Raw genomic sequence first — 24,818 nt, forward strand, 5'->3', positions numbered from 1 at the left:
TTCCTGACGGATCTCATAAGAACGGCGCTGCTGCTGCTGGCGCTCTATTTAAACCAGCCCCGCTCCACAGGACCCCACAGGGAGATTGGCTCAACTGCCTGTATGAAATTTACATCTACTCAAGTCAGCTGTGGACGTTTCGGAAAACAGAGTGGGATGCATCATCATCATGACATTGCTCTATTAATATAGTTGTTTTCAATGCTTAGACAGTCTCAAATAAAATGTATATAAATGTATGTTGTATGTTTGTGGAAATGGATACTTCACCTTAATATGAAAATGCTGTCAACATAAATCAGCCTTGTCACGAGGGTGACTAAATGATTACATAATATTATATTTTTTGGTTTACTGTCCCTTTAAATTGATATTTCAGCCAAAAAAAAGATAATTCTCACATAATTTACTCACCCTAATACCATCACAGATGTGTTTGACTTTTTTTCTTGTGCAGAACCCAAATGAAGTTTTTAGAAGAATATGTAAGTTCTTTTGGTCTCCATACAATTATACAAGTGAATGGTGACCAACATTTTGAATCTCAAAAAAGCAAACATAGGCAGCATAAACGTAATCCATAAGACTCAAGTGGTTATATCTGTCTTCAGAAGCGATATGAAACGGATCAATTCCTCTTTTTTTTTTTTTTTTTTTTTTTTTTTTACAATCAATCTCCATTTTCATTTTTACATTTTTCTTTGGTTTTTGGTGATTCGCATTCTTAATGCATATCACACAGGGAGCAGGGAGAATTTATAGTAAAAAAAAAACAAATATATATATATATTAAATAGTGATCTTTTTCTCACACCTGTCATATAGCTTCTGAAGATATTTTACAACTGGGGTCTGATTGATTACTTTTATGCTGCCTTTGTTTGCTTTTTGGAGCTTCAAAGTTTTGGTCACCATTCACTTGCATTGTATGGATCTATAGAGCAGAAAAAATATTCTAAAATGTTTTGATTGTGATCTGCAGAAGAAAGAAATCATACACATCTGGGATGGCATGAGGGTGAGTAAATGATGAGAGAATTTTTAATTTTTAGGTGAACTATCCCTTTAAGCTCAACATCAGGTAAGAAAGGACAGAGGCATTCTGTTATAATGAACAATGTTACTAGAAGGTTTTATTTTAGGTATGACTTTGTGAATGGCTCCGGTGACTTTTTTATATTAACAAATCATTGCAAGCATTTACAATTTGTAGCATGATTTACATGATTTTTCAACAGATTGCTGCAAACATAGAATCTCTCAGCCCACCAATGTCATAAATAAACTTTTACATTGAGGGGCAATAATTGTCCCCTGGATATGATTTTTTGGGGCATTTATTTTACCTCATGAGGGCATTTTTTTTCTAATCATTCAAAACAAAACATGTCATATTCATTTATTTCAAATACATACATTTTAAACAATTAATTAATACAAATGTTCAATATTGTAATAAATCAAATTTGGCTCATATTTAATTCCATTATTCAGTATATAATTAATAAATTCCTAATAAAAATTAGGAACTATACCAGATGTTACAAATAAAAAAAACAACAAAAAAAATGAATTTATAATGAGGGCCTTTTTCTCTCCACATTTTCAATTCCGGGATCATTTTTGTAATTTCTGATGGCATTTTTGCCCTGAGCCCCTCTTTATTTTTAACCCTGCAGCCCACCAACATACACTATAGACAGGATTTAACCCATGTGCTCCATCATGAACCTATTATTGCAGAGAAACCATTGGATAAAACTAAGAGTGAAGTATTTGAATTTGTGTCTCAGTGTCTTGTTTTAATGAGATTAATTTTTAAGAATTTTTAAGAAACTGAGTTATAGCCTCAGTACCTGTCAGGTATAATTGGATGCAGTGGCTTAAGTACATGGAGGGCAGGGTGGGCAACCACCCTAAGGCTCGGGGTGAGAGGGGTCCCCGACGGCTGGCCAAAAAGGAATGATAAAAATGACAGAGGGCGATGAAAAACCCCAAGGAAGCAAAGGTGCTTTGCACTGGGGAGTGTAAAATCCAAGATAAGACACTGAATGGATATATTATTATCTGTAATCCAGTACGCACCTCTCTATTATATTTTCAGATTCAGTTATAAACAGTTTTGCTACTCGCTCAATGATAACTAGAATAAAGTAGCCCAGGAAGCAGCAATTTTCTCACATTTAGAAATAAGGATAGGCCACTCTCATAATTGTTTAATTTCAAAATGAATGGGTTACAGAGTTATCCTCAATGGTTTCCCAATGTATATTATCGCTTCATGACGAATGAGCCTAGAGTGAAATCTGTGCGCGTAGAAAAAAATTGGAGTCGTGCCATATTTTAAAATAGCAATTCAATGTCGACATCTAATGGCGAAGCATTGTAATTGCACCTTCATTTTAGTTCGCGTTTACATTAGTTCATCTATCTTTGTACTGGACGATAGTCTGTGAAAGTGCTCATTAAAATGAGTTTTAGTAATTCTGCAACATTAGTTGTAAGCAGTGGCGTACATGCACAGAAGAGAGTGAGCTGTCTCGGCATTTTCAAATTCCTGAATTTACCCAGGGTATTTATTTTGCCACATGTAAAATAATTTTTCATGCAAATAATAAAAATGTTATCTGATAGCGGCCAACAAATTGCAAATAGTCATATTTAGGTAATTATACTGCTGTGTCACGTGGTCGTGGTAGCAGTAACTACGGCAACCGTAACGGAATGGACTGGCAGCTTCTGTGTTTTGTTCCTTTGCCGTCTAATTCACTTTCATTCACCGGGTCGTTAACATTGACATGATGGATGTAATTACTAATGTTAACACTTTTAAATGGATATTAGAATATAGTTTTGGCTGACGTCTAAAAGTTGAGATGAAGCCTTTCGCTAGCGTCGTTAAAGCTAAACTGATGTCACAGCCAGCAGCTGAAGCTCCTTTGATCATCCAGGACATTAAAGACGAGCGAACCAGTTATCCTTCAAACAACATTCCAGGTTTTCCAGTGTCTGGAAGTAACAGAGCTGGTGATTCCAGGCTCAAAGTATTCTCATCAAGACAGAAATACCCATGCAGCCTGACCTGTGAGTGATATCTATGTTGATTGTGTTGAGTTGGCACTAAATTTTACTTTACAGTATCTCTTCTTCATCTTTTCTTCTGAGACCTTGGATATTAATTAAAGATGTTAAATGAGCCTCAAACACATTATACATGATAACTGTCTAATTTTATTAACATGAGGATCTACTATGATATTTAGATTCCAGGGATTTAAAGCCACACTTTGAGGGGTGAGTACACGTACAAAAATGTACCATGTTTTTTGTAAATGGCACCATGTTGTACCATATTAGTACCATTTTATATGTGGAAGAACTTTTGTATATATGAATAGTGACATACTTACATAAATGCATTATGAATAAAGCTAAATTTGTTTTGTTAAAAGTTTTACATTAAAGGGTTTGTTCACCCACAAATACAAATTATCTCATCATTTACTCACCCTCATGCCATCCCAGATGTGTATGAGATTCTTTCTTCTGCAGAACACAAATGAAGAATATTTCGGCTATGTAGGTCTATACAATGCAAGTGAATGGTGACCAAAACTTCGAAGCTTCAGAAAGGAAATACATGCAGCATAAATGTAATCCATATGACTCCAGTGGTTTAATCCATATCTTCAGAATATTTAAGTCCTTTTTTTTTTACTATAAACCTCCACTTTCAATTTCACTTCCAGGTTCTTCTTTTGTTTTTGCCGATTTACATTCTTTGTGCATATCACCACCTACTGAGCAGGGAAGAGAATTTATAGTTAAAAAAAGGACTTAAATATTGATCTGTTTCTCAACCACACCTATCATATCGCTTCTGAACACACTGATTTAACAACTGGGGTTGTATGGATTACTCTTATGCTGCCTTAATGTCCTTTTTGGAACGTCTAAATTCTGGTCACCATTCACTTGCATTGTGAGGACTAACAAAGCTGAGATACTATACTAAAAATCTTGATTTGTGTTCTGTAGAAGAAAGAATGTCACACATCTGGGGTGGCATGAGGGTGAGTAAACGATGAGAGCATTTTTGGGTGAACTGTTCCTTTAAATGTTCATGTTTAGATTAAATTTATGAAGGGCTGCAGAAAATGACCAGTTGTATTTTTATGTTTTGATTTTTTTGACTACACAGAACTCTACTTCCTCTTTTAGCCAAAGACCAGTCGGCAATGACCAAATGTTCCCCGGTCAACAATTTTTCTGACAGTGATATTTCTGGTCGCCATTTATTATTTGATAGAAGGTGGAGAAATGGAATGTACATCACCAATGATATTGAAGGTTTATACATTTTGTATAATCTATCATTAATAGTATACACCTAGGAAAAACATCAGACTAAAGAAAGCTGTTTAATGGTATGCATTCAGATTAAGAAGCATTCACATCATTATTTGATGAGATGGAACAAAAGTGTAATTTGGTCATTTCAGTTGGGTCACCAGTAGATGGTGCTCACAACATTCTCATGAAGATTATTGCAGCATATTGACAATTCAGTGTTATAAGGAACATTAAGAGATGAGGACACATTTTAATAGTATTTAATAGTCTGAATCAGTAATCTGCCAGTATTAAATTTAAAGGAACTACCCTTTTGAGCAGAGATTGCTTTTATTTAAGATAAAAGTGATTATGTACTACGTAGACCTGTTCTTGAACTATGTTGCTGTTGCTCTCTTGCTGAATCAACAAATGTTACAACAGCTCTGTTGGATACTCCAATTAATGTTTCTCATTTTTCCAAACAGATAATGCTCTGATAAAACAAAACTCCACAATACCTCTACCCTCTCAGGAGTTTCATGTTTATCGGTCTCACAATTTTACTAGATTTGCCTACCGCAACGAATTTTCTCAGAGCAACCCAAAGCCACTTATTTTTGGGTGGGTTTATCATTAATATTTGAGTACTGCAATACTATTATGTTTTGATTCCAGTGATTAATATTCTCTGCTCCAATTCCAGGTCTGACTATCTTACCTCATTTCCATCAGTTCTGTTACCATCCACAACTCCATCTGCCAATGAAAGTCACTTTTTATCTCTAAACTATAAAAACAGGTAACAACAACCACACTATTTTTGTGTGTATATTCTGTATATGGATCATGTATTTTGTATAATAATTCTCTCTCACGCTTTTCTTTCAAATCATGGATTAAAAGCAGAGCTCGTCTCTTCACTGTTGGTGCTATCAAAAAACGTGAGCATCTTATCATTATTAAAGATTAACTGTCATCTAATACGTGTGTGTTAACCCTTTTAAGCATTGTTGGCATCACTTTAAAATATGGTAGTTTACGATAACATTAGTTAACAAAATAGTTAGCACAAACTACCAATGAACATTGTTTTAAGCGTTCATTTCCACAGATTTGTTTACATTAAAACTAGCACTTTAACTACAGGCGTATGCAAAAGTTTAGGCACCCCTGACAATTTCCATGATTTTCATTTATAAATAATTGGGTGTTTGGATCAGCAATTTAATTTTGATCTGTCAAATAACTGAAGGAGACAGTAATATTTCAGTAGTGAAATGAGGTTTATTGGATGAACAGAAAATGTGCAATATGCATCAAACGAAATTAGACAGGTGCATAAATTTGGGCACCCAAACAGAAATATCACATCAATATTTAGTTGAGCCTGCTTTACAGAAATAACGGCCTTTAGACACTTCCTTTAGCCTGTAATGAGTGTCTGGATTCTGGATGATTGTATTTTGGACCATTCCTCCTTGCAAAACATCTCCAGTTCAGTTAGGTTTGATGGTTGCAGAGCATGGACAGCCCGCTTCAAATCACCCCACAGATTTTCAATGATATTCAGGTCTGGGGAATGGGATGGCCATTCCAGAACATTGTACCGCTGCATAAACGCCAGAGTAGATTTTGAGCGGTGTTTTGGGTTGTTGTCTTGAAATATCGAGCCCCGGCATAACTTCAACTTTGTGACTCATTCCTATACATTATTCTCAAGTATCTGCTGATATTGAGTGGAATCCATGCGACCCTCAACTTTAACAAGATTCCCAGTACCGGCACTGGCCACACAGCAGGATGGAACCTCCACCAAATTTGACTGTGGGTAGCAAGTGTTTGTCTTGGAACGCTGTGTTCTTTTGCCGCCATGCATAACGCCCCTTGTTATGACCAAATAACTCCATCTTTGTTTCATCAGTCCACAGCGCCTTCTTCCAAAATGAAGCTGGCTTGTCCAAATGTGCATTTGCATACCTCAAGCGACTGTTTGTGGCGTGTGTGCAGAAAAGGCTTCTTCCGCATCACTCTCCCGTTCAGCTTCTTCTTGTGCAAAGTGCGCTGAATTGTTGAATGATGCACAGTGACACAATCTGCAGCAAGATGATGTCTTCCATTTCCTCACTATGTTCCTCACAGCGGACACGGACAGCTTAAATCTCTGCGATAGCTTTTTGTAGCCTTCTCCTAAACCATAATGTTGAACAATCTTTGTTTTCAGGTCATTTGAGAGTTGTTTTGAGGCCCCCGTGTTGCCAGTCTTCAGAGGAGAGTGAAATAGAACAACAACTTGCAATTGGCCACCTTAAATACCTTTTCTCATGATTGGATGCACCTGTCTAAGAAATTCAAGGCTTAATGAGCTCACCAAAACAAGTGTGTGTTCCAATTAATCAGTGCTAGGTAGTTACAGGTATTCAAAGCAACAAAATGACAAGGGTGCCCAAATTTATGCACCTGTCTAATTTCGTTTTGATGCATATTGCACATTTTCTGTTAATCCAATGAACCTCATTTCACTACCGAAATATTACCGTGTCCTTCAGTTATTTGATAGATCAAAATTAAATTGCTGATCCAAACACCCAATAATTTATAAATGAAAATAATGGAAATTGTCAGGGGTGCCTAAACGTTTGCATATGCATGTAGTTAAAGGAATATTCCTGGTTCAAAACAAGTTAAGCACAAGAATCAGCATTTGTGGCATGCACTTGTCCCTCCTTTTCTTTAAAAAAGAAAAGTTGAGAAAAAACATTACTCTGGGTTACCGTGAGGCACTTACAATGGAAGTGAATGGGGCCAATCTGTAAACATAAAAATACTCACTGTTTCAAAAGTATAGGCACAAGACGTAAACAATATACATGTAAACATGATTTTAGTGTGATAAAATTGCTTAATATCCAATTTCATTACCATGACAATGTATCACTGCAAACTGTAAGATGATAGTAAAATTACGAATCAAACAACTTTACAGTTCAAATAATACTGAAGTTTTCACTGAAGAATTAATGTAAGTGCTTTTATAAAATTATAAACTTCACATTTCTGCCTTTTAAACCCTCCAAAAATTGGCCCCATTCACTTCCATTGTAAGTGCCTTACTGTAACCTAAATTGTTTGCTTCTTCTTTTAATGTGTTATGAACTAATTTGATGCTGTAAAGATAATTGTTTATTGTTAGTCCATGATACCTAATGCATTAAGTAATGGTAACATATAGGACCTTATTGTAAAGTGTTACCGTATTGTTAAACGCTTATTTATATCATTTCCTTAGCTTAGAAAACAGCACATAGTGTAGTTTGTGTCCCTTCAAGGTGTTCAACAGGTTAGAGCTCTCTCTTCAGTGCTGTTGTAGATTAAGAATGTAAGCATTGATAAATTTCACATGTACATGTGTTTTTTACGTAGAGTTACAAACATTACTTAACACCTTCTAACCACACTCCCAACATGCACACACCTCATGTACTTCACAGCAGACTTTTGACGAATATAGAATCCCCAATCTTTTGTCTTTTACCTTTGTAAACCTGAATAAGCAAACAGTGCTCTTAATTACCTGTGGGCTGGTTATTGTTTTTCAGCTCAGTCCTACCCCGATCCACTCCTGAGCGCCTCTGCCTCTTTCATTCAGAGGCTCACGGAGATCTCTTCTCTGGAGGCGGACACGGTCCGACAGGAGAAAATTAAGAGACTCAAAAAGATCAATAGGCTGGACTCTTAATCGGAGTTCATTAGCCAAAGAGGAAGCACATTGCCCCTAAATTCACAACTGTGCCAAGGCTGTGTAAATAAAAGAGAAAACCTGAGAGGTACAAAGTGTTGTAGCATAATGACTGTAGCTACTGTACAACCCATTACATTTCTGGAGTATACCTTCCAAGGACTGTCAAAATCAAATTCACCTTAAAATTTGAAGTACAACCCCAATTCCCAAAACGTTGGGACAGTATGAAAAATGCTAATAAAAAAAAAAGAAATGATTTGTAAATTAAATTCACCCTTTTCTATATTGAAAGCACTACAGCTAAACATTATATGAATAAGATGATTGCAACACGCTTCAAAAAAGATGAGACTGGCATTTTAAGACAATTTGACAAGTTGAAATAACAAGGTGTTGTGAAACAGGAGATGTTAAACAGGTGAGGCAATCGTATCATAGTACTGTATACTGTATAAGCATACTCCAAAAACAGCCTAGTCCTTAAAGAGCAAGGGTCATTTGAGACTTGTCAATTTGCCAACAGATGCTTCAGCAAATAATCAATCACTGAAAACAATGTTCCCCAAAGACAAATTGGAAGGATTTTGGGCATTTCACCCTCTGCAGTGAAAAATATAGTTAAAAGATTCAAGGAATCAGGTCAAATTTCGGTGCTTAAAGGGCAAGACAAAAACCATCACTGTCTTAAAATCATCATTCTTCTGTAATGGATATCATGAACATGGGCTTGGGATTACTTTAGTAAACCATTGTTGGTCAACAACATTCACCGCAGCATCCACAGATGAAAGTTAAGACTTCACTATGCAAAGCAGAAGCCCTACATCAACACTGTCCAGAAGCGCTGCCGACTTCTCTGGGCTCTGTCTCATCTTAGATGGAAAATAGAACAGTGGAACTGTGTTTTTTGGTTTGAAGAGTCCACATTTCAAAAAGATTTTGAAAAACAGATCCTTCGTGTTATCCGGGCCAAAGAGGAAAAGGACCATCAAAGATGTTATCAGCTTCAGGTCCAAAAGCCAGTGTCTGTATGGGCCAGGGGTGTGCCAGTGCCCATGGCATGGGTAACTCACACATCAGTGAGGGCACCATTAATACAGACAGATATGTAAAAATTTTGGAGCAGCATTTACTGCCATCCAGCACCTTCTTTTCCAGGGACATCCCGGAAGATCAACTTCAAACCACATACTGGCTGAATAAACAGAGAGTGGGTGCTAGATTGGCCTGCCTGCAGTCCTGACCATCTACAAAGGGAGAATGTGTGGTGCATTATGAACCGCACAATACAGTAACAATGACCCCATACAATTGTGCAGCTGCAGACCTGCAAAATGGATGAATGGGGGGAAATTTCACTTTTTAAACTTAAACTTGTGTCTTAAGTGCCCAAATGCTTAATAAGTGCTATTAGAAGAAATGGTGATGAGACAGTGGTAAACACTCGACTGTCCCAACTTTTTTTAGAGCATGTTGCAATCATCTGATTTGAAATAACTGTACATTAAAAAAAACAACAATGAAATTCACAGGTATACAGGTACATATAACTTTTAGCTGTAGTGCTTTGAATATAGCAAAGGGTGAATATAATTTACAAAGCACTCCTTTTTGTTTTAATTAGCAATTTTCATACTGTCCCAAATGTTTTGTAATTGGGGTTGTATATTTGCCAAGAATAACTGCCTTGATCTAGCATTAAATTACAGTGATAATGAAATTATAGTGCAAACTGTAGGGTGTCTTTGTTTAGTTATGTCATATACCAAGATATGGAAAATAAGTGAAATGGGGAACATATGGAAAAGGGCTAAATACTTATTAATGCTTTGTTTCCTGCCTGAAGAGAGTCCTCTCTTGAACCTTTTAAGGAAGTACTAAAGTTATGTATCCAACAAATATACAGTATGTCTCTACAAATTAGAACTACAATTCTAAACTTGAAATAATGTACAGAAGTTGATCCTAAAAGCAGAAATACTGTATTTTCATAATGTGATAGTCTCATAATTAAGAAGTGATTACAGTATATGCCTTTCAATAGCACAACTGGCTGCTATAGCATTTGGCTGATAACATATAGTTCACTACAGTAGCTGTAGTATGATGCAGATTGTAGGCAGTATTATTGTGCAGGTTGCATTATAGAGCATGGGATAGTGCCCTTCTAAACCCAGATATCTTTTGTCAAAAGGAATAGGGCCAGGTTGATTCAGTTCAATATTAGGTTGGCACATTCTGGGCAGAGAGCAAAGAGATGATGACTCAAGACTTCATTACAGAAACCACCTGCACTGAGAAACACATCAAATAACATGTAACATATTATTGAAGCACACTTAGCATTCTAACTAAGCATTCTTATCAGTCTTGTGAATAGTGTTTTTTTTTTATTTAATTTCTAAATTAAAATTATGCTGTTTTTATATTTAAATATTTTTACAGCAACCCCACCTACAGTGGCCCCAAAAAGTGTTTTGACACTCCAGTCACACTTAAAAATGTCTGAATGTCATTGCATTAGATACAAAATACCTCGTCAAGTGGCATCTGCAAACAACTGGTGCTAGAATGTTTTACAGAACTAATGCCACCTTTCTTAGCCATTTTTGAATTACTTTTTATCAACTGATCTCAAAACAATTTGTAATGTATGTATGAAGCCAGTTCCCCTCAAGTTTACAGAGGTGTCCTAGCAGAGTAACCAAAAGTGGAGTTCATAATGTTCACAATAGACTTGTTCATTAAACTGGAAAGTGTCTTATTTTTTTAAACTTGACAAACATATTTTTGTGAAACGTTTGATTGAAAAGTGTGCTTATAATCTTTCTTTGAAGACTGCTACTTGGTTTGATATTTTGTTAGAAAATCCAAAGACATTCCAGCCTTTTAAATGTAATTATATAATAATATAATAATTTTAGAAGCCACTCATCTTGGTTCACATGGTAATAATAATAATAAAAAAACTTCACTTGAGTAAAGATTGGCATCTTTTAAATGCATGTTTTTCCTCATCAGCAAAGCAGTATTTAACAGACTGTAATGGTATCTAGAGGTTTTAGTTCACTGTCTGAAGAGGTTCGTGTTAAAAAGCATATTTCAGAGGTTTACTGTGACCAAAACGTGGGTCTCCGTGCTCAAAGTGAGCAAGCTGCTCAAGCTTTCCTGGTGGATTGTTTTTTTTTCTGCTAGTCCTCTGGCTTTCAACTTTAGTCAATTAAAATGGCCTGGAACAAACAGTAAACAAAGAGTCCTTTAATAGCAGGCTGCCATAGACCTGCCCTTAAGAGGTTTATCATCTCAGGCCAGTTCATTTCAATTTACCCCAAACCATTCTGACTCTGACATAGCTCTTAAAGAGTCTGTCGTCTTAGACAATTACTTCTGTAGTCAGTATAGATTATTGCCTATGGTAAAAATAGGCATAACCTTTCATATAAAATGTGAACTGAGAGGAACTTAGAATGGACACCATTGTAAAACATGATGATAAGTGTTTATGTGCACCTATAGTGTATCATTAAAGATATTTGGTTTATTTAAATGTTTTAATAAAGATGACCATAAACACAAGTAGCATAAGCTTAATATGCACTGAAAAGGAATGCAACCCTAAAAAAGTAAATGGTAATGTTATACTTCAGTAGGCTCTCTCAGAGAGAAGACAGTGTGCTCCTCTATCTTCCTGAATCTGAGAATGGAGACTGTACCCAAGCCAAACCTAAACACAGCCAAATCTACAAATCAAAAGGCCCAGATTTTGGCAGGAGTTTTGAGAGTTAGCTCAATAGAACAGTTAGGCCGAAAAACAGAGGTCCAGTTCAAAGAATGACTTTGATATCAGGTGACATCAATAAATCCAGTACAAAACACAAGAAACCTTTTAGAGTTGTTTTTATGTATCTGTTTCTTTGGTAGTTTGGTAAGAAATAAAATGTATGGGTAACACTGCTCTGTTATACTTGTTTTTGGTGCTATGGGTGTTACAACCAACAAGAGTTCATACCTTTATTGATTTCATCACTGCTGTAAACCAAGGCCATAACTTTGTATGCACAGGTGTCTGTGACTCTTCTTAAAAGCAAATAAACAAAGTTACAAGGCCATTAAAAGCCTGAAAATGAGTATCATAAAATTGTATTGGTTCTTGATCAAAGATACCCGCTTGACTAATCAGACATTTATAGATCCTCCTGAAACCTTAGCAGACAAACTTTGTAAAAGTCAATATTTTTATTCACTAATACAGGAAATCACAGTCAGGATGTAGATTTTCTTTGTCTGCTAAAATCAGTCTATGCTTTTCGATTTTCTAAACTGCCCCCAGTGGTGAAATCTAGAACTACATTTTTACGCACGGACATCTCGTATACCTCAAGCACAAGCACGATGCAAGCACAATACCTTCCTTCAATTCCTTCTTTGAAGGTATGTGACATCAACGGCACAGTGCATCCAAGTTTCTGAAATATTTGAGTAGTAATACAGGCATGGCGCTGGTGATTTCCAGAGATTAAACATTTGCGTGTTGTGACACTTGTTCGGAATTTGACATTTTGGGTCCAAATTTGGGTGTAAAATTATTTTGAACCGACCCTCAAATTCCCACAAGATCATGTTAAAATGACAGTTGCAGCTTGGACATACAGTATTAACCTTGACCTGGAGAATTGAACTTTGAAGGATGGTATTTACAGTATATATCTTTCGGTTAGGGTCAAAGAACATCCTGTACAGCTTTACAACCTTCACTTTTTTGATAATGACACCTTGTTGTAACTGAAATTGTCAGGAAACACACCACCGTGATGACATGTTTAAGGAATCAATCATGTTTTCACTGCAAACTGATGCAAGAAACAATGGGTCACTGATCCAGTGTCTTTAAATTCCCCTCAATACATCATGTTAATAGATAGAATTTATAAACAAAGCAAGAGAATAGAGATTATGTTTGTGGAAAGATCTCTAAATCCCATAGAATCTTCATGTTCTCCAGCCGCACAAAGATGGCATAACTTTGTTTCAAAAGGCTTAACAAATATCGCTCCGACAACTCATTGGAAAACACCATTCTGTCAAAAGAGAACAGATTACGTCTTGCTTTTTTTTACTGATGCTCTATACACACATTTTGGTCCAGATGTCCAAGACAAACAGCATGCAGACTCTGACTCTTTGATCTCTCCATTATTAACAGAGCATACAATGAAAGCACACCTGCACCTTGGATAAACGGAAATTTGTCTGTGTGGATATTCTCAAAGTAGCCTAACCAAGAGATGAGTCACTCAACCAACAAGGCTTTAGAAATCTCTCAATAACAGAGACTAAACTGAGTAATGAGGGAATACAGTGCTGAAAGTCTCATTCACTGACGTCACACTAACAGTGATAAACTGTTGCCGATACACAGTCTGAAAAATGAACCAGGCAGCCAGTCGAAGTCATATAATTTATGATAAAAAAAGAAAACATTACTGATAGCTTCAAGGTGCTGTTAGTGATTCTTTTCATGGATAAGTATGCAAAATGTTTTCCATCTCCCTTAAAGATATTAATTAAATAATTGTCCTGAGATATCTCACCTGTCTCTGTGACAGCTGTAGACTTTGTAAACAAAACAGTAAACAAAAATTCACCTGTCAATCATTTTACTTGTTCTCATTTGGAGCGGATCATTGAGGATGATTCATAATGTTTTAAGTTGAGGGTGCTATTGTGCCACTGTTGGATTTGACAGCCACATGAACAAACAATACTGCTCTTTTGCTAAGTTTGGTTCCAAAATTATCTTTGGAGGGTGGAGTTTTGGAATGAGGGGGCGTGGCTAATTCAATGGCTCAGTCACGTGAAAGTTTCAGAACTCTAAAATCGCTTACAGCACCTTTAATATCTACCTTTTTCCTTAACGCAGAAGTGTTCCACGATTTGACTGTTACCAAAAAACATGGCGATAATTCACAGAGTCAGGATGACCATTCTTTTTATAGACCGTGCCTGACCTGAGTGTGTAGATGACATGAAGAGATGGTCCAAGGTTAATTATGTTGATCTCATTAATTATTCTGAATTATGACAGCCAACAACTTTTGCACAAGTTGAGCCTGAAATGCATTTTTACATTAAGCAACACTTAAATGGTTGTTGTTCTTCTCTGGATCGCTCGTTTTGGCAGAATTTACTTGGTGTCTCGAGACTAGAAATACAAAACAGGCAATTAGAATCATCAGAAACTTATCATAAACTTTTCATTGTTGCTATGACAGCACGCCATTCTATAACAAGTGTGAGCGCTTTGAGTGAGAAGGGAACAAAATCCCTTTGGTAGTGGATGTATGAGGTAAATGTTTGGAGAGTTATAATGATGTAGAGAGAAAAGAAAATAGATTTTACAGGTATACCTTTAGTTTATAATACATTATTTTAATTATAAATTCCTGTGAAAGGAGGTTGCATTCGAAGCCTGCATTTGGAGTGTCCTACTCACTTTTCTGAAACAAGACAGCCTCGATGACGTATGTGGCCGACAAATGTGACCTCAATAGGACGCAGCCTTCGAAACGAGAGACAGCTATTGAACATTTGAAGGACTTTTCATCCATTTAATGAAGTGATATCTTTGTCCCTTAAACATTTCCAGCTAGTTGTCAAACTCATTCAAACAACAGCGGGAGGCACACTTCATTGATAGTGACTTTAACACAATTAATGTTACTAATGTAAACACGACTGTAACAGAATGTTGTTTTGTGGCTGGATGCTCCCTTGATGCCTGTAACTAACGGAAGTATAGTATAGTAAAGTATAGTAAAAGTATTTAGATCTCAGAAAAAGCAACCACAAATGGACGCATGAATCACTGTAATGAAGCGAGACAGCTGGATATGTGCAGTACTAACAACTGTAGCACACATCTTATTTCTGGTAGGTGTACAAAATTTGTGTTTGATAGTTAGAATTTCGCTGGCTAATTAAGTCATATTATGTCTTTACTCTCTCTTTAAAAGTGACTATAGATCGCTCCCATTATAATTAAGTAATTTACATTTAGTTAGCAGACACATTTAGGGGAAACATAAGCCATTTGTCACACAAAAGTCAACAATATCTGCATTATTACACTGCCAAGTTCCCAGAGTAGCCGGAGTTGTATAGTAGCTACAGCAGAAGAAAGAGACCCTTAAGTAATTTATTTTCATAATTAAAAACAAAACGTACCTTGACTGCAATTCATGCACTTGCAGCATTAACAGCTTCATTGATTACAATAGGAGCGGTCCAATGTTCCCGACCTTTCCACTGAGGAAATCATTGTGAGCATCTAATCTGTGATACACTGCGATATGATACACTTCAGGTAAAAGTTTGATGTTCTTCGGGAAAATGTGTTATTTGAAGGATCCGTAATGACACCTCATTGTTTATTTTCAGTATTTGCACATATCTTGTTTGTTCTGTTTTAGCTAGACTCAAAAAGTCCACGGCAGTCATTTTACTTTGACAGTTCTGGGTTATAAAAATGTTCTACCAGAAATGCTTCAGGGCAGGACATGCACAGTAGCGTTCTTATTCCTTTGTTATTTACATCCTTGATATGGTCTATTGGTGTTTTTATATGGCTCAGCCAAGTGACAAGTTTAATCAACATGGCTGAGCTATTGCAATTATAAATATATCTCTTGTTCGAAGGCCAGATTGTTGGTATTAATCTGTTCTCCTTTTATATTGGAATATAATAAATATGATAATAATGTTCTTCTGTTTTGCATTCTTGTAACAGATATCACATCCTATCTGCTTCCCACACCATGCCTGTTAAACTCTGTAGCAACGTTGCCTTCCTGTTTAAAGAGGAAGACCATTGTAATAGGAACAGTTTGATTTAGTGTTTATTTGCAATGGTGGTAACCACATTGCCAGTCTGTATTCAGGATAGTCTTCTCAGGGGGCTGCGTGCATAACATTGATATGAACCACACATGACTCTCTTTCAGTTATTCACAATAAACAGTAACCACTCACACACACACACACACACACACACACACACACACACACACACACACACACACACACACACACACACACACACACACATCTCTCTCTCTCTCTCTCTCTCTCTCTCTCTCTCTCTCCCTCTCTCTTGCACGCACACAAAGGGCATCTCTCAATTAAAATGAGCTTGATAAAAAAAAAATATATATATATATATATATATATATAGTTTGGAATATTAAAAACGACAATGACAACAACTTTATCATGGCTGTGTATTAGATTGCATGTGTCTTCTCTCATGTACTCATGAATGTGGATTTTTATCAAAACCTATTGTATGCCTTCAGAGGTCAGAATATGACACACAAGCTGCATCGACTACTACATAGAGTCACTAAATCAAATCAAATCAAATCCCTTTATTGTCACTCAACCATATACACAATTGCAACAGTGGGTGAAAGTATAGGGTGCAGTTCCAAGCAACATAGTAGTATTGACAATTAAACATCTGAATTACACATAATACACCATCAACATTTTGCATTATTTAGAAGAAAGAAATTTAGGTTTGTAATGACATACGGGTAAGTAAATTATGACAATTAAAATATTTGGGTGAACTATCCCTTTAAGTCTGGTCTAAGTCTCTGGATACCTTTTGGGCCCACTGTGTGTGTGTGCATTAAATCTTAAGTATGTCAGATGCTATAGCCCGTGCTTGACAAAAAATTGCTATTTTTCAAAAATAATTGTTTCACATGATTCTTACATCTAAATGCAATTTTAATCTAAACTCCATTCAGCTTACTGATTGGTGAGGTAATTTCCTGTGGTTTGATGGTGACATTGATGCTGATGTTAAAGGCTGTTTCTCTTGCTTGGCTTGACTTCCTTGTTACAGTGAAAAATCAAAGGAGCCGAAATGTCAGACAGTCAAAACAGATCTCCTAAAGATTAATTCTCACTAATATCCCATTATTCCCTTGATCTTGCTCCCTGTGCATGAGCAGACCCTTATTCCCCCCATGATTAGTCTGAGTTCCCCGTGGAGGGCACAACAGCTTCAGCCAAGTGTAACCCCCCCCCCCCAAAAAAAAACAAACCAAAAACTAATTTCAGCCCTTTTCTTAACATGTTGGATGCCAGTGCATAGATTACATCATATCATAAATTAGATTACTTCATTTACCCTTAAAAATTACTTTTGTTGGTGGGAAATCATATTGTTTCAGTCATATTAAACAATATTTTTGACTGGAATTACTGGAATAAAACCAGTTTTTTTAGGCCACGTCCACATTAATAAGGATTTCACAAGTTCACTGGTTTGTATAAGAAGTCCTGTATAAGGATTTGGCGTGCTGTCCATAATGGAGGGTTTTGAGCACAGGGCTGGGCTTGATCTCTGAGGTACTCCCGGACTATTTGACTAAAGCAAGAAATAGAAAGACTATGTTACATAATAATTGGTATAGTTGTTAAAAATGTAATGGGGGGTGGAAACACATTTTTCAATATGAAAGCACATTGATTTTGCTACGTTTACACACGTAATGGCAAAAATGGTGACTTTTGAAAATGTTCTCCATTACAGCATACTTTGGAAAGCGATGATGTTAGGAAACTGAATGGATGAGGCCTTAGATGTTGCCACATGAAGCACATTTTTAGGTTACCATGACATAGCATTTGTGTCAATTTAGTGACACTAGTGGTCGAACTTGGGAGCCCCAGAGAAAAGGCCAATGAGAATTTGTAAGTGGAATTTGCATGCCACTCCCCAGGACATACAGATATAAAAGGATATGGGTTGCTTCCACTCATTCAGATTTGTTCTTCTGATGCGATCATTGTAGAGCTTCCACTTGCGTTCCATTCACCTCAAAGAGTGTGTAAGCTATTGGATATACAGCGCATTTACAGCGGGTCCTCTCTCCTCGCACAGATGAGTGCAGAGAACGCCCCTGGGCACTTCAGCAGCCACATTAAGAGTAATTTTCTCTAAAAGATTGAAACACTAATGGAAAGTGTCTTTTAATGAAGCCTTTCCATCTATGTGCAGTTCCTGGTTGCGGTCAATATCTCTCTTCCTCTGACGGCCACAATAGCTGTCTCATAGTTCGTGGATGACTCATGTTCTCACTGCAAGAACATGAGCAACATTGCGATCGCAGCTTTCTTTCTTTCATAGAGGGAAAGCCACTCCAGGTGCTCCCTGTCCTGGTCCTTCTGCTTGCATGCACAAGGCCGCGGCGGCTAGCACTGGGAGCGATTTGGGAGCTTCAATGGGAGAATTTCCGCTGGGCGAATCCCCACGGACCTCCCATTCCCCAGCATGCTCGTTTCCACCAGTCGAGTTCATGGAAGAGTCAGGCGGTCTGCCCCAGGGTGGCTTAATGCCTCATTCGGGGCTCGAGATGAGGATGAGGTATTGATCACAGCATCGGAGAGGGGGCTTTTGCAGTCTGATGCTGAGGACTCGACTGGGCTCCCACCATTGGTTGCCCAGTCAGAGGCTGACGCGGAGCTGACGGCCATGCTTGCCCGGGCTGCCGCGAGCGTCGGGCTGGAGTGGAACCCTCCACCCTGCCCACGGCTGGACGATTGGTTCCTGGGCTCAGAGCACTGCACACAGCCACGCTCTGCCCCAGTTCCTTTCTTACCGGAGGTGCATGAGGTGCTCATGAATTCGTGGGGGGCACCTTTTACTACCCGGTCCCGTTTCATGAGTTCTTCCGCTCTCACTACCCTCAATGGCGGGGTGGCCAGGGGTACACGGAAGTTCCTCGGGTGGAGCAGGCGATGCACCTGTGCACGCAAAATGCTGCCACCTAGCGTAATCGTCCTAGGCTCCTGTCCAGGGCCTGTAAGTTCATGTCGTCCTTGACGGCCAAGGCTTACAGTGCTGCTAAACAGGCCGCCATCCATAGGTATGCCAAAGGTGATTGTGCCCGTGGTGCCCCTTGCACAGAGTCTGGAGGCATGGTATGCTGGCTCATCATCGGGAAGATCTGACTCGGCTGTGCGATTCAGTTTGCCAGGCACCCAACCAGGTTCAATGGCATCCGTTTTACCTCAGTAGCAGGCAAGAATGCCATTGTTCTGCACTCGGAAATCACAGTCCCTCTAGAGAAAGACACGATAGAGCCTGTCCCTCCACATGTTAACCTCCTTTCGGGCTGATGTGGTCTCCGTGGTGGCCGATCTCCATGGGGGAAAAGATCCACCTTCCCTGGCACGAATACATCTTGGTCCCCGCTAAGTGAATTTTAATTCTTAGAGGAAAAAATAGAAAAGGTCAAAACAGCTGATGCGACCTATTCCCATTGTAAGGACGCCTTGACTTAATTCTATCTCCTAATCAAATTGACAACACTCTGAAGAGGAAACGTTGCAGACATACCACACCACATTTAACAAACAAACTGAACTGCACACATCTGCAACAACAAATGCATTCTTACAAGTTATCTTTGATTAAGCAATGCATTAAGAGCATGGATGTGCTCATGTACTCTCTGATTGTAGGCTCGGTAAGTAGCATGGTAATATTAAAGCTAACAAGACAGTGCACGGCCCCAGGCACTTTAAACTGGAGCAAGGCCAAATGTTCACATTCCTCCCACTGTTTCCCTGCTGCACAAGCTTCTGCTGTCCAGTGGTAACAGTCTGGGCACTGATCTGAGATCAGTTTGATGTGATATGCCAGGGCAGATTGGCCAAAAGAGCAATAGAGAGAGAGAAAGGAAAAGAGAGAGATAGCTCTCACATGCCCTCACTCAAGCAGCATTCCCCACCTCTCTTTCTGTCTCCTTTGCTCACGTTGTGCCTTGTGGACTGGACGAAACTCTAGGTGAGTTTTAGAAACAGATCTGGGCAGGACATTCAATTCCTCTGCTGTGATTGCCACAGAATAACTCTTTTTTTTCAGCCAGAGCACCCGGTAAACCTGTTTCTCTGTGCAAACAGAGGCTGTGTGTGGCCGCAGGAATTCCAGGTCACAAGGATTCCACCAGCAGGGATCATCTCCCCTGTGAACTACCTGTGAACTACCTGTGACTCCTAGATTCCTTCATTTCCTATGTGGCACTGGTTGTAAGAGGAACCAAACACTGCAAAGAGTACATTGTCTTTTTCATTTTTCAGAAGATTAGTGGAGAACACAGTCTGAGGTCACTGCTTCTACACTGCTGATTTTTGGGGCATCATGGGGTTGTTGTCAGTGGAGCAGAATGTCTTGTTGTTTGTCACCATTCTGTTTGCGAAATATCGCTATACTGAAGGGGGATGTTCAGGAAGGTGCTGCCATGGGACAGATCTCACTTGTTTTACCACAGACTGGAGGATGGACCATGTCTATGGGATGTGTTATTGTGATGAGATGTGTGTAAAGACTAAAGACTGTTGCTTTGACTACCCAATAGAGTGCCCAGGTAAGAAGTAATATTTGCAACATCATTGCTGAAGTGAGAGAACTGTCACAGCACAATGCAAAAACTGGCTGTTATAAATAAGAATACATTTAGTGAGATTTAAACAAAATGTACTTATATTTTTAAGATGCATTCTCGGAAAAAGTATTTTATGGAAATTTTGTTAAGATATGTTCAAACCTTAAAAAATGTACAGTATGTGATGAATAAGTTACTATTTAAGGTGATTGTTTAGTTATTTATTGTGTATATGTTCTTGAAAATGTTGTAAAAGTTACAAAAATAAACGTAAAAAATATTAGATATTTTATTAGGATTTTTTTTAAATAAAAAACAAGATACTACAGAAGAGGAGGATTTAAACTTTTTTGCCATGACAATCATTTATTGCTATAGAGTACAAAAATATGGTATACAATCTAAGTATATATAGTAACGTCTAGCATTTTAAATGTGAAACATGAAGTTTCATATGTAGGCCTATATTTGCATGTATTTATAGTTGAATCACACAAAAAGTGAATAACATGCATGTGGTTAAGTGTAACTACATAACATTTTCCAGGGCATGTTGAGTGATTCATATTTTAGGATAGAGTAACAACTTTGGACAATTAACACACTACTGAATGTGTCTAAATGTCATCACATTAGATTCAAAGTAGTAATATAAAAAGAAGAAACTTTCTTCCAGCCATTTATCACAATTACCTTTAATTGTTCTATTTAAAATATAACGTATCTATTGTTTTTATCATGTGAAACCTAACAAATTATTTTTGTTAAACACTTGTGGTATATTACTTTAAAATAAATGTCATGTTATCTTGGTCCCTGGTCTTACACATGGGGTGTGTTTTTAGCCCAGCCATGTGTAGTGAGCGAGTGGAGTCACTGGAGTGGGTGTGCCCAGCTCTGCCAGCCTTCATTCCGCGTCCGGAGACGGAGCATTGAGAGAGGCCCCAGAAACAGCATTCAGGTCTGTCCGAGGCTGGAGGAACAGGCAGGCTGCATGGAGTATCAGAACCACCACAGGCAGTTTTGTGCTCAGACACAAGGTATGCATGCAATACAAATTTAATCTCCACATGGTCTTGGTCTCTTGTTTGTGGGTCTACACAGAAATGGGTTTTAGTTACTTTAAATAATACATTTTTAATAAAATGAAATAACCCTTAAAATATTTTCACATGCTTTTTCTACAAGCTCGTAAAGTACTTGGAAGGTGCCAGCATTTCTTTTAAAATTTCCTGGCGACTTGTACACATTTGGCAGTGCTTTGTAACATTCCTGGTTGAAGATTCAAGTATTTCAATCAGAAATCCATTGACTGTTCAACTTCAAGTTGACTATTTAGCTGTTTACAGGCGGATACTAAATAGGGACTGTGTTGGATTACTTCCAGGAGCAGCATTTATAACCACAATGGAGTACAGCAAAGGCAGAGTACATGATTTGTATGGGGCCCTGCTGGATGCTGGGTATGTCTCACTGTAGATTAAACAAACACAAAGACACTGTCCATGATGATAATTTGTGATGAGAAGCCTGTTTATTCAATTCAACAAATAGTTCTTCTCTTGAAGCATCAAAAACCGTCTCTGACAATATCCTAAGCCATTTTAATCACAGATAATGTTTCTAATTCTAGCCAAAAGTGTAATTTTGACATTCTTGCGAAACAACACTTTATGCATGATAATGGCATGCACAAAAATTTTCTACAAACATAAAAGCAGCTATTAAATTTATTAGAAACTACTGATTAGGAAAACAAACCAGTTCAATCCATATTTCCTTCACCACAGATTCTGTATGGAGTTCAAGATGGAGTCTCTGACACCACAGTGCATGGTGGAGAATCGGCCCTATACTCGCTGGATGCAGTACTTGCGGGAAGGCTATACAGTCTGCGTGGCCTGTCAATCTCCTGCCATGAGTAATCACAGCCGGAGTTGCCAAGGAGACGGTAACCTAGCTGAGAGGTAGTGTACCCATTGGGCCACAGTGTCGTTATTAGGACTTCTTTCTGATGTAGCAAAAAAAGCACATTGTGCTGAGGTCAAGGTTTGTCTTCATGCCGACACAATCATGAAACAATTAGGCCATGCAAAAAAAGCTCTGTAGATTCTGCACCATAGTGTATATTCATATTTCAATTACCTTTGACCTTAAGGCTTTCTGTAAGTGCTTTAGGTCTTAACAGTGTACTAGTTTAGGTATAGGGGAGAATGGGGTGTGTCTCCAATTTAATGTACTTTAATCACTCTAATCAAACTGTGCATAATTGTTTTATATATTTGAAAGAGGAGATGAGAGCTGAACATAAGATAAGTAATGCTAAAACTGGTGAATTGACATTGTTTAAAACAATGTTATTTGTCTAGACTAGAGTCTAGGGATGAACTATAGAAGGCAATAATCTTCCGAAAAATAATCTGTGGGGTAAACTGTGCCAGTGGCTCAATTAACAGTGATAGTGAGCAGAGCATCCAAATATATGAAATATGATTATAAAACGTTGACAAATTGTTTCACTGGATTCATATTTTCGCAATACACCTTTTACTTGATATTTTTATGAAATATATATTTATAGTTTATGAAAAAAGATTTCATAAACATTTTGATAGTTTATACATTCTTGATCCAACTTACCCCTAAGGTACTGGCCCACCTCTGTTTGTCTTCCATACTTCATATTTCTATAAATTTAAAGGAATTTAATGATTGTCAAAATGATAATTCTCTCATTTACTCACACTTAAGTCATCTTAAACAGATTTTCTTCTGTGAAACACAAAAGGAGATATTTTAATGGGAGGTATGATGTCTTTTTATCAATACTATGCAAGTTAATGGAGAGCAAATTTTCAAGCTCCAAAAAGGATATAAAGGTAATCCATAAAACTGCAGTGGTTTAATCCATGTCTCCTGAAGCGATATGAGATTTTGGGTGAGAACAGGCCAAAATGTTACTCCTTTTTCACTGTATATCTTGACATTGCGGTCTCCATTTCGATTATGATTTTTAGCATGAATACAATAGAGGTCTGTTGTCCCACGGAACTCCTGCAGGATTACATTTCCGAGTTAAAAGCGGGAGCGGATGGTACTTCCTTGAGATGTGGATGGGAGTGGGCAGTTAGAGAATAGCCTGAAAAATCGGATGTGGATATCTTTTTTTGGGGAGGTTATAGTTTTAATTAACTAATGCAAAAAACAAAACAATAATTGCTTTATTTTACAACACTTATTTTTGATAACAATAAACAGAAAATGAGACACAAAAATTTGCATATAACACATTCATCAAATGATCCAATATTTAAAGCAGGCAATGCAGGTATGCAATGGGGCTTTGGAAGATCTGAAACTTGGACTTGAAAATGGTCAAGTAAGTGTTAAGAAACCAACCTCAGGTAAGTCATATGGGCATCATTTCACAAATTTTCTAATAATAGCAATAACAGAAAAAATAAAATGTGTTTTGTATACACTTGTCTGTATGCAGGTATGGCTTTTGCGCTATATTGAAAACAAACGCGAGGTTGCAGGAACAGGGCAGAGAGTGGGTTAACATGGAGTAAAATTCAGCAGGAGTGTTCAGGTGCCGGATATAACTTGCAGGAGCGGGATGGAAAAAAACAGTTAGGCGTAGACCTCTAGATTACATGACATGTGTAGAGCACCAGATGGTGCTAGGAAGTGTAATTTAGCTTGAAATCATAATCACCAAGGAGACTGCTGATGTCAAGATGAACAACCAAAAGGAGTTATATATTAGTCATTTTAATCGTTTCACTTCAGAAGACATGGATTAAACAACAGGAGTTTTATGGATTACTTTTATGCTGCCTTTGTCCATTTTAGCACTTTAAAATGTGGGTCACCATTGACAGAAAGTCATGAGTTTGAGATTAGAGTACACAAGGGTTACTAAATGAGAAACGTATAATTTTTGTGTGAACTATACCTATACGTTTCTGATGTTTCTAATTTCATTTGATTTTACCTATATCTATTATTATCTCATAAATTGTTCACAGCTTACCCCATTCTCTCCATATGTAAAACGTTTTGTAGTTGTCAACTAATGCTGTAGAGACTCTTCTTGTCTCGGCAGGGATGAACTTCTACACTGGCAGGCGGTGGGAAGTCCTCACTGCAGAGGAACATGGAGGAAAGTACAAAGACTGGAGCACTGCTCCTGCCCACAAGTGCACAGCTTCATTTTCATTTAATCACACCTAAGGTGACTTTTAGTACTGAACCCCACTTCAGTAGTCCACAAAAGAACAACA

General features: G+C 37.7%; 2 protein-coding genes across 2 annotated transcripts; both read left to right on the plus strand.

Moving 5' to 3' along the window:
- Positions 1-4,264: 4,264 nt before the first annotated feature.
- si:ch211-171b20.3 (uncharacterized) lies at positions 4,265-8,134 on the plus strand. Its single transcript, XM_052114455.1, has 5 exons — positions 4,265-4,350; positions 4,821-4,956; positions 5,039-5,134; positions 5,242-5,276; positions 7,932-8,134. The coding sequence occupies exons 1-5, from the start codon at positions 4,326-4,328 to the stop codon at positions 8,069-8,071; spliced, it is 432 nt and encodes a 143-aa protein (XP_051970415.1). The 5' UTR covers positions 4,265-4,325; the 3' UTR covers positions 8,072-8,134.
- Positions 8,135-19,864: 11,730 nt separating this feature from the next.
- LOC127635131 (somatomedin-B and thrombospondin type-1 domain-containing protein-like) lies at positions 19,865-24,789 on the plus strand. Its single transcript, XM_052114929.1, has 6 exons — positions 19,865-19,934; positions 20,051-20,514; positions 21,378-21,572; positions 21,920-21,995; positions 22,323-22,499; positions 24,641-24,789. Exons 2-6 carry the CDS (start codon positions 20,289-20,291, stop codon positions 24,756-24,758), a joined length of 792 nt encoding a protein of 263 aa, XP_051970889.1. The 5' UTR covers positions 19,865-19,934; positions 20,051-20,288; the 3' UTR covers positions 24,759-24,789.
- Positions 24,790-24,818: the final 29 nt, after the last annotated feature.

This window comes from Xyrauchen texanus, chromosome 42 (genome assembly GCF_025860055.1).
Source record: "Xyrauchen texanus isolate HMW12.3.18 chromosome 42, RBS_HiC_50CHRs, whole genome shotgun sequence".
NCBI lineage: Eukaryota > Metazoa > Chordata > Actinopteri > Cypriniformes > Catostomidae > Xyrauchen > Xyrauchen texanus.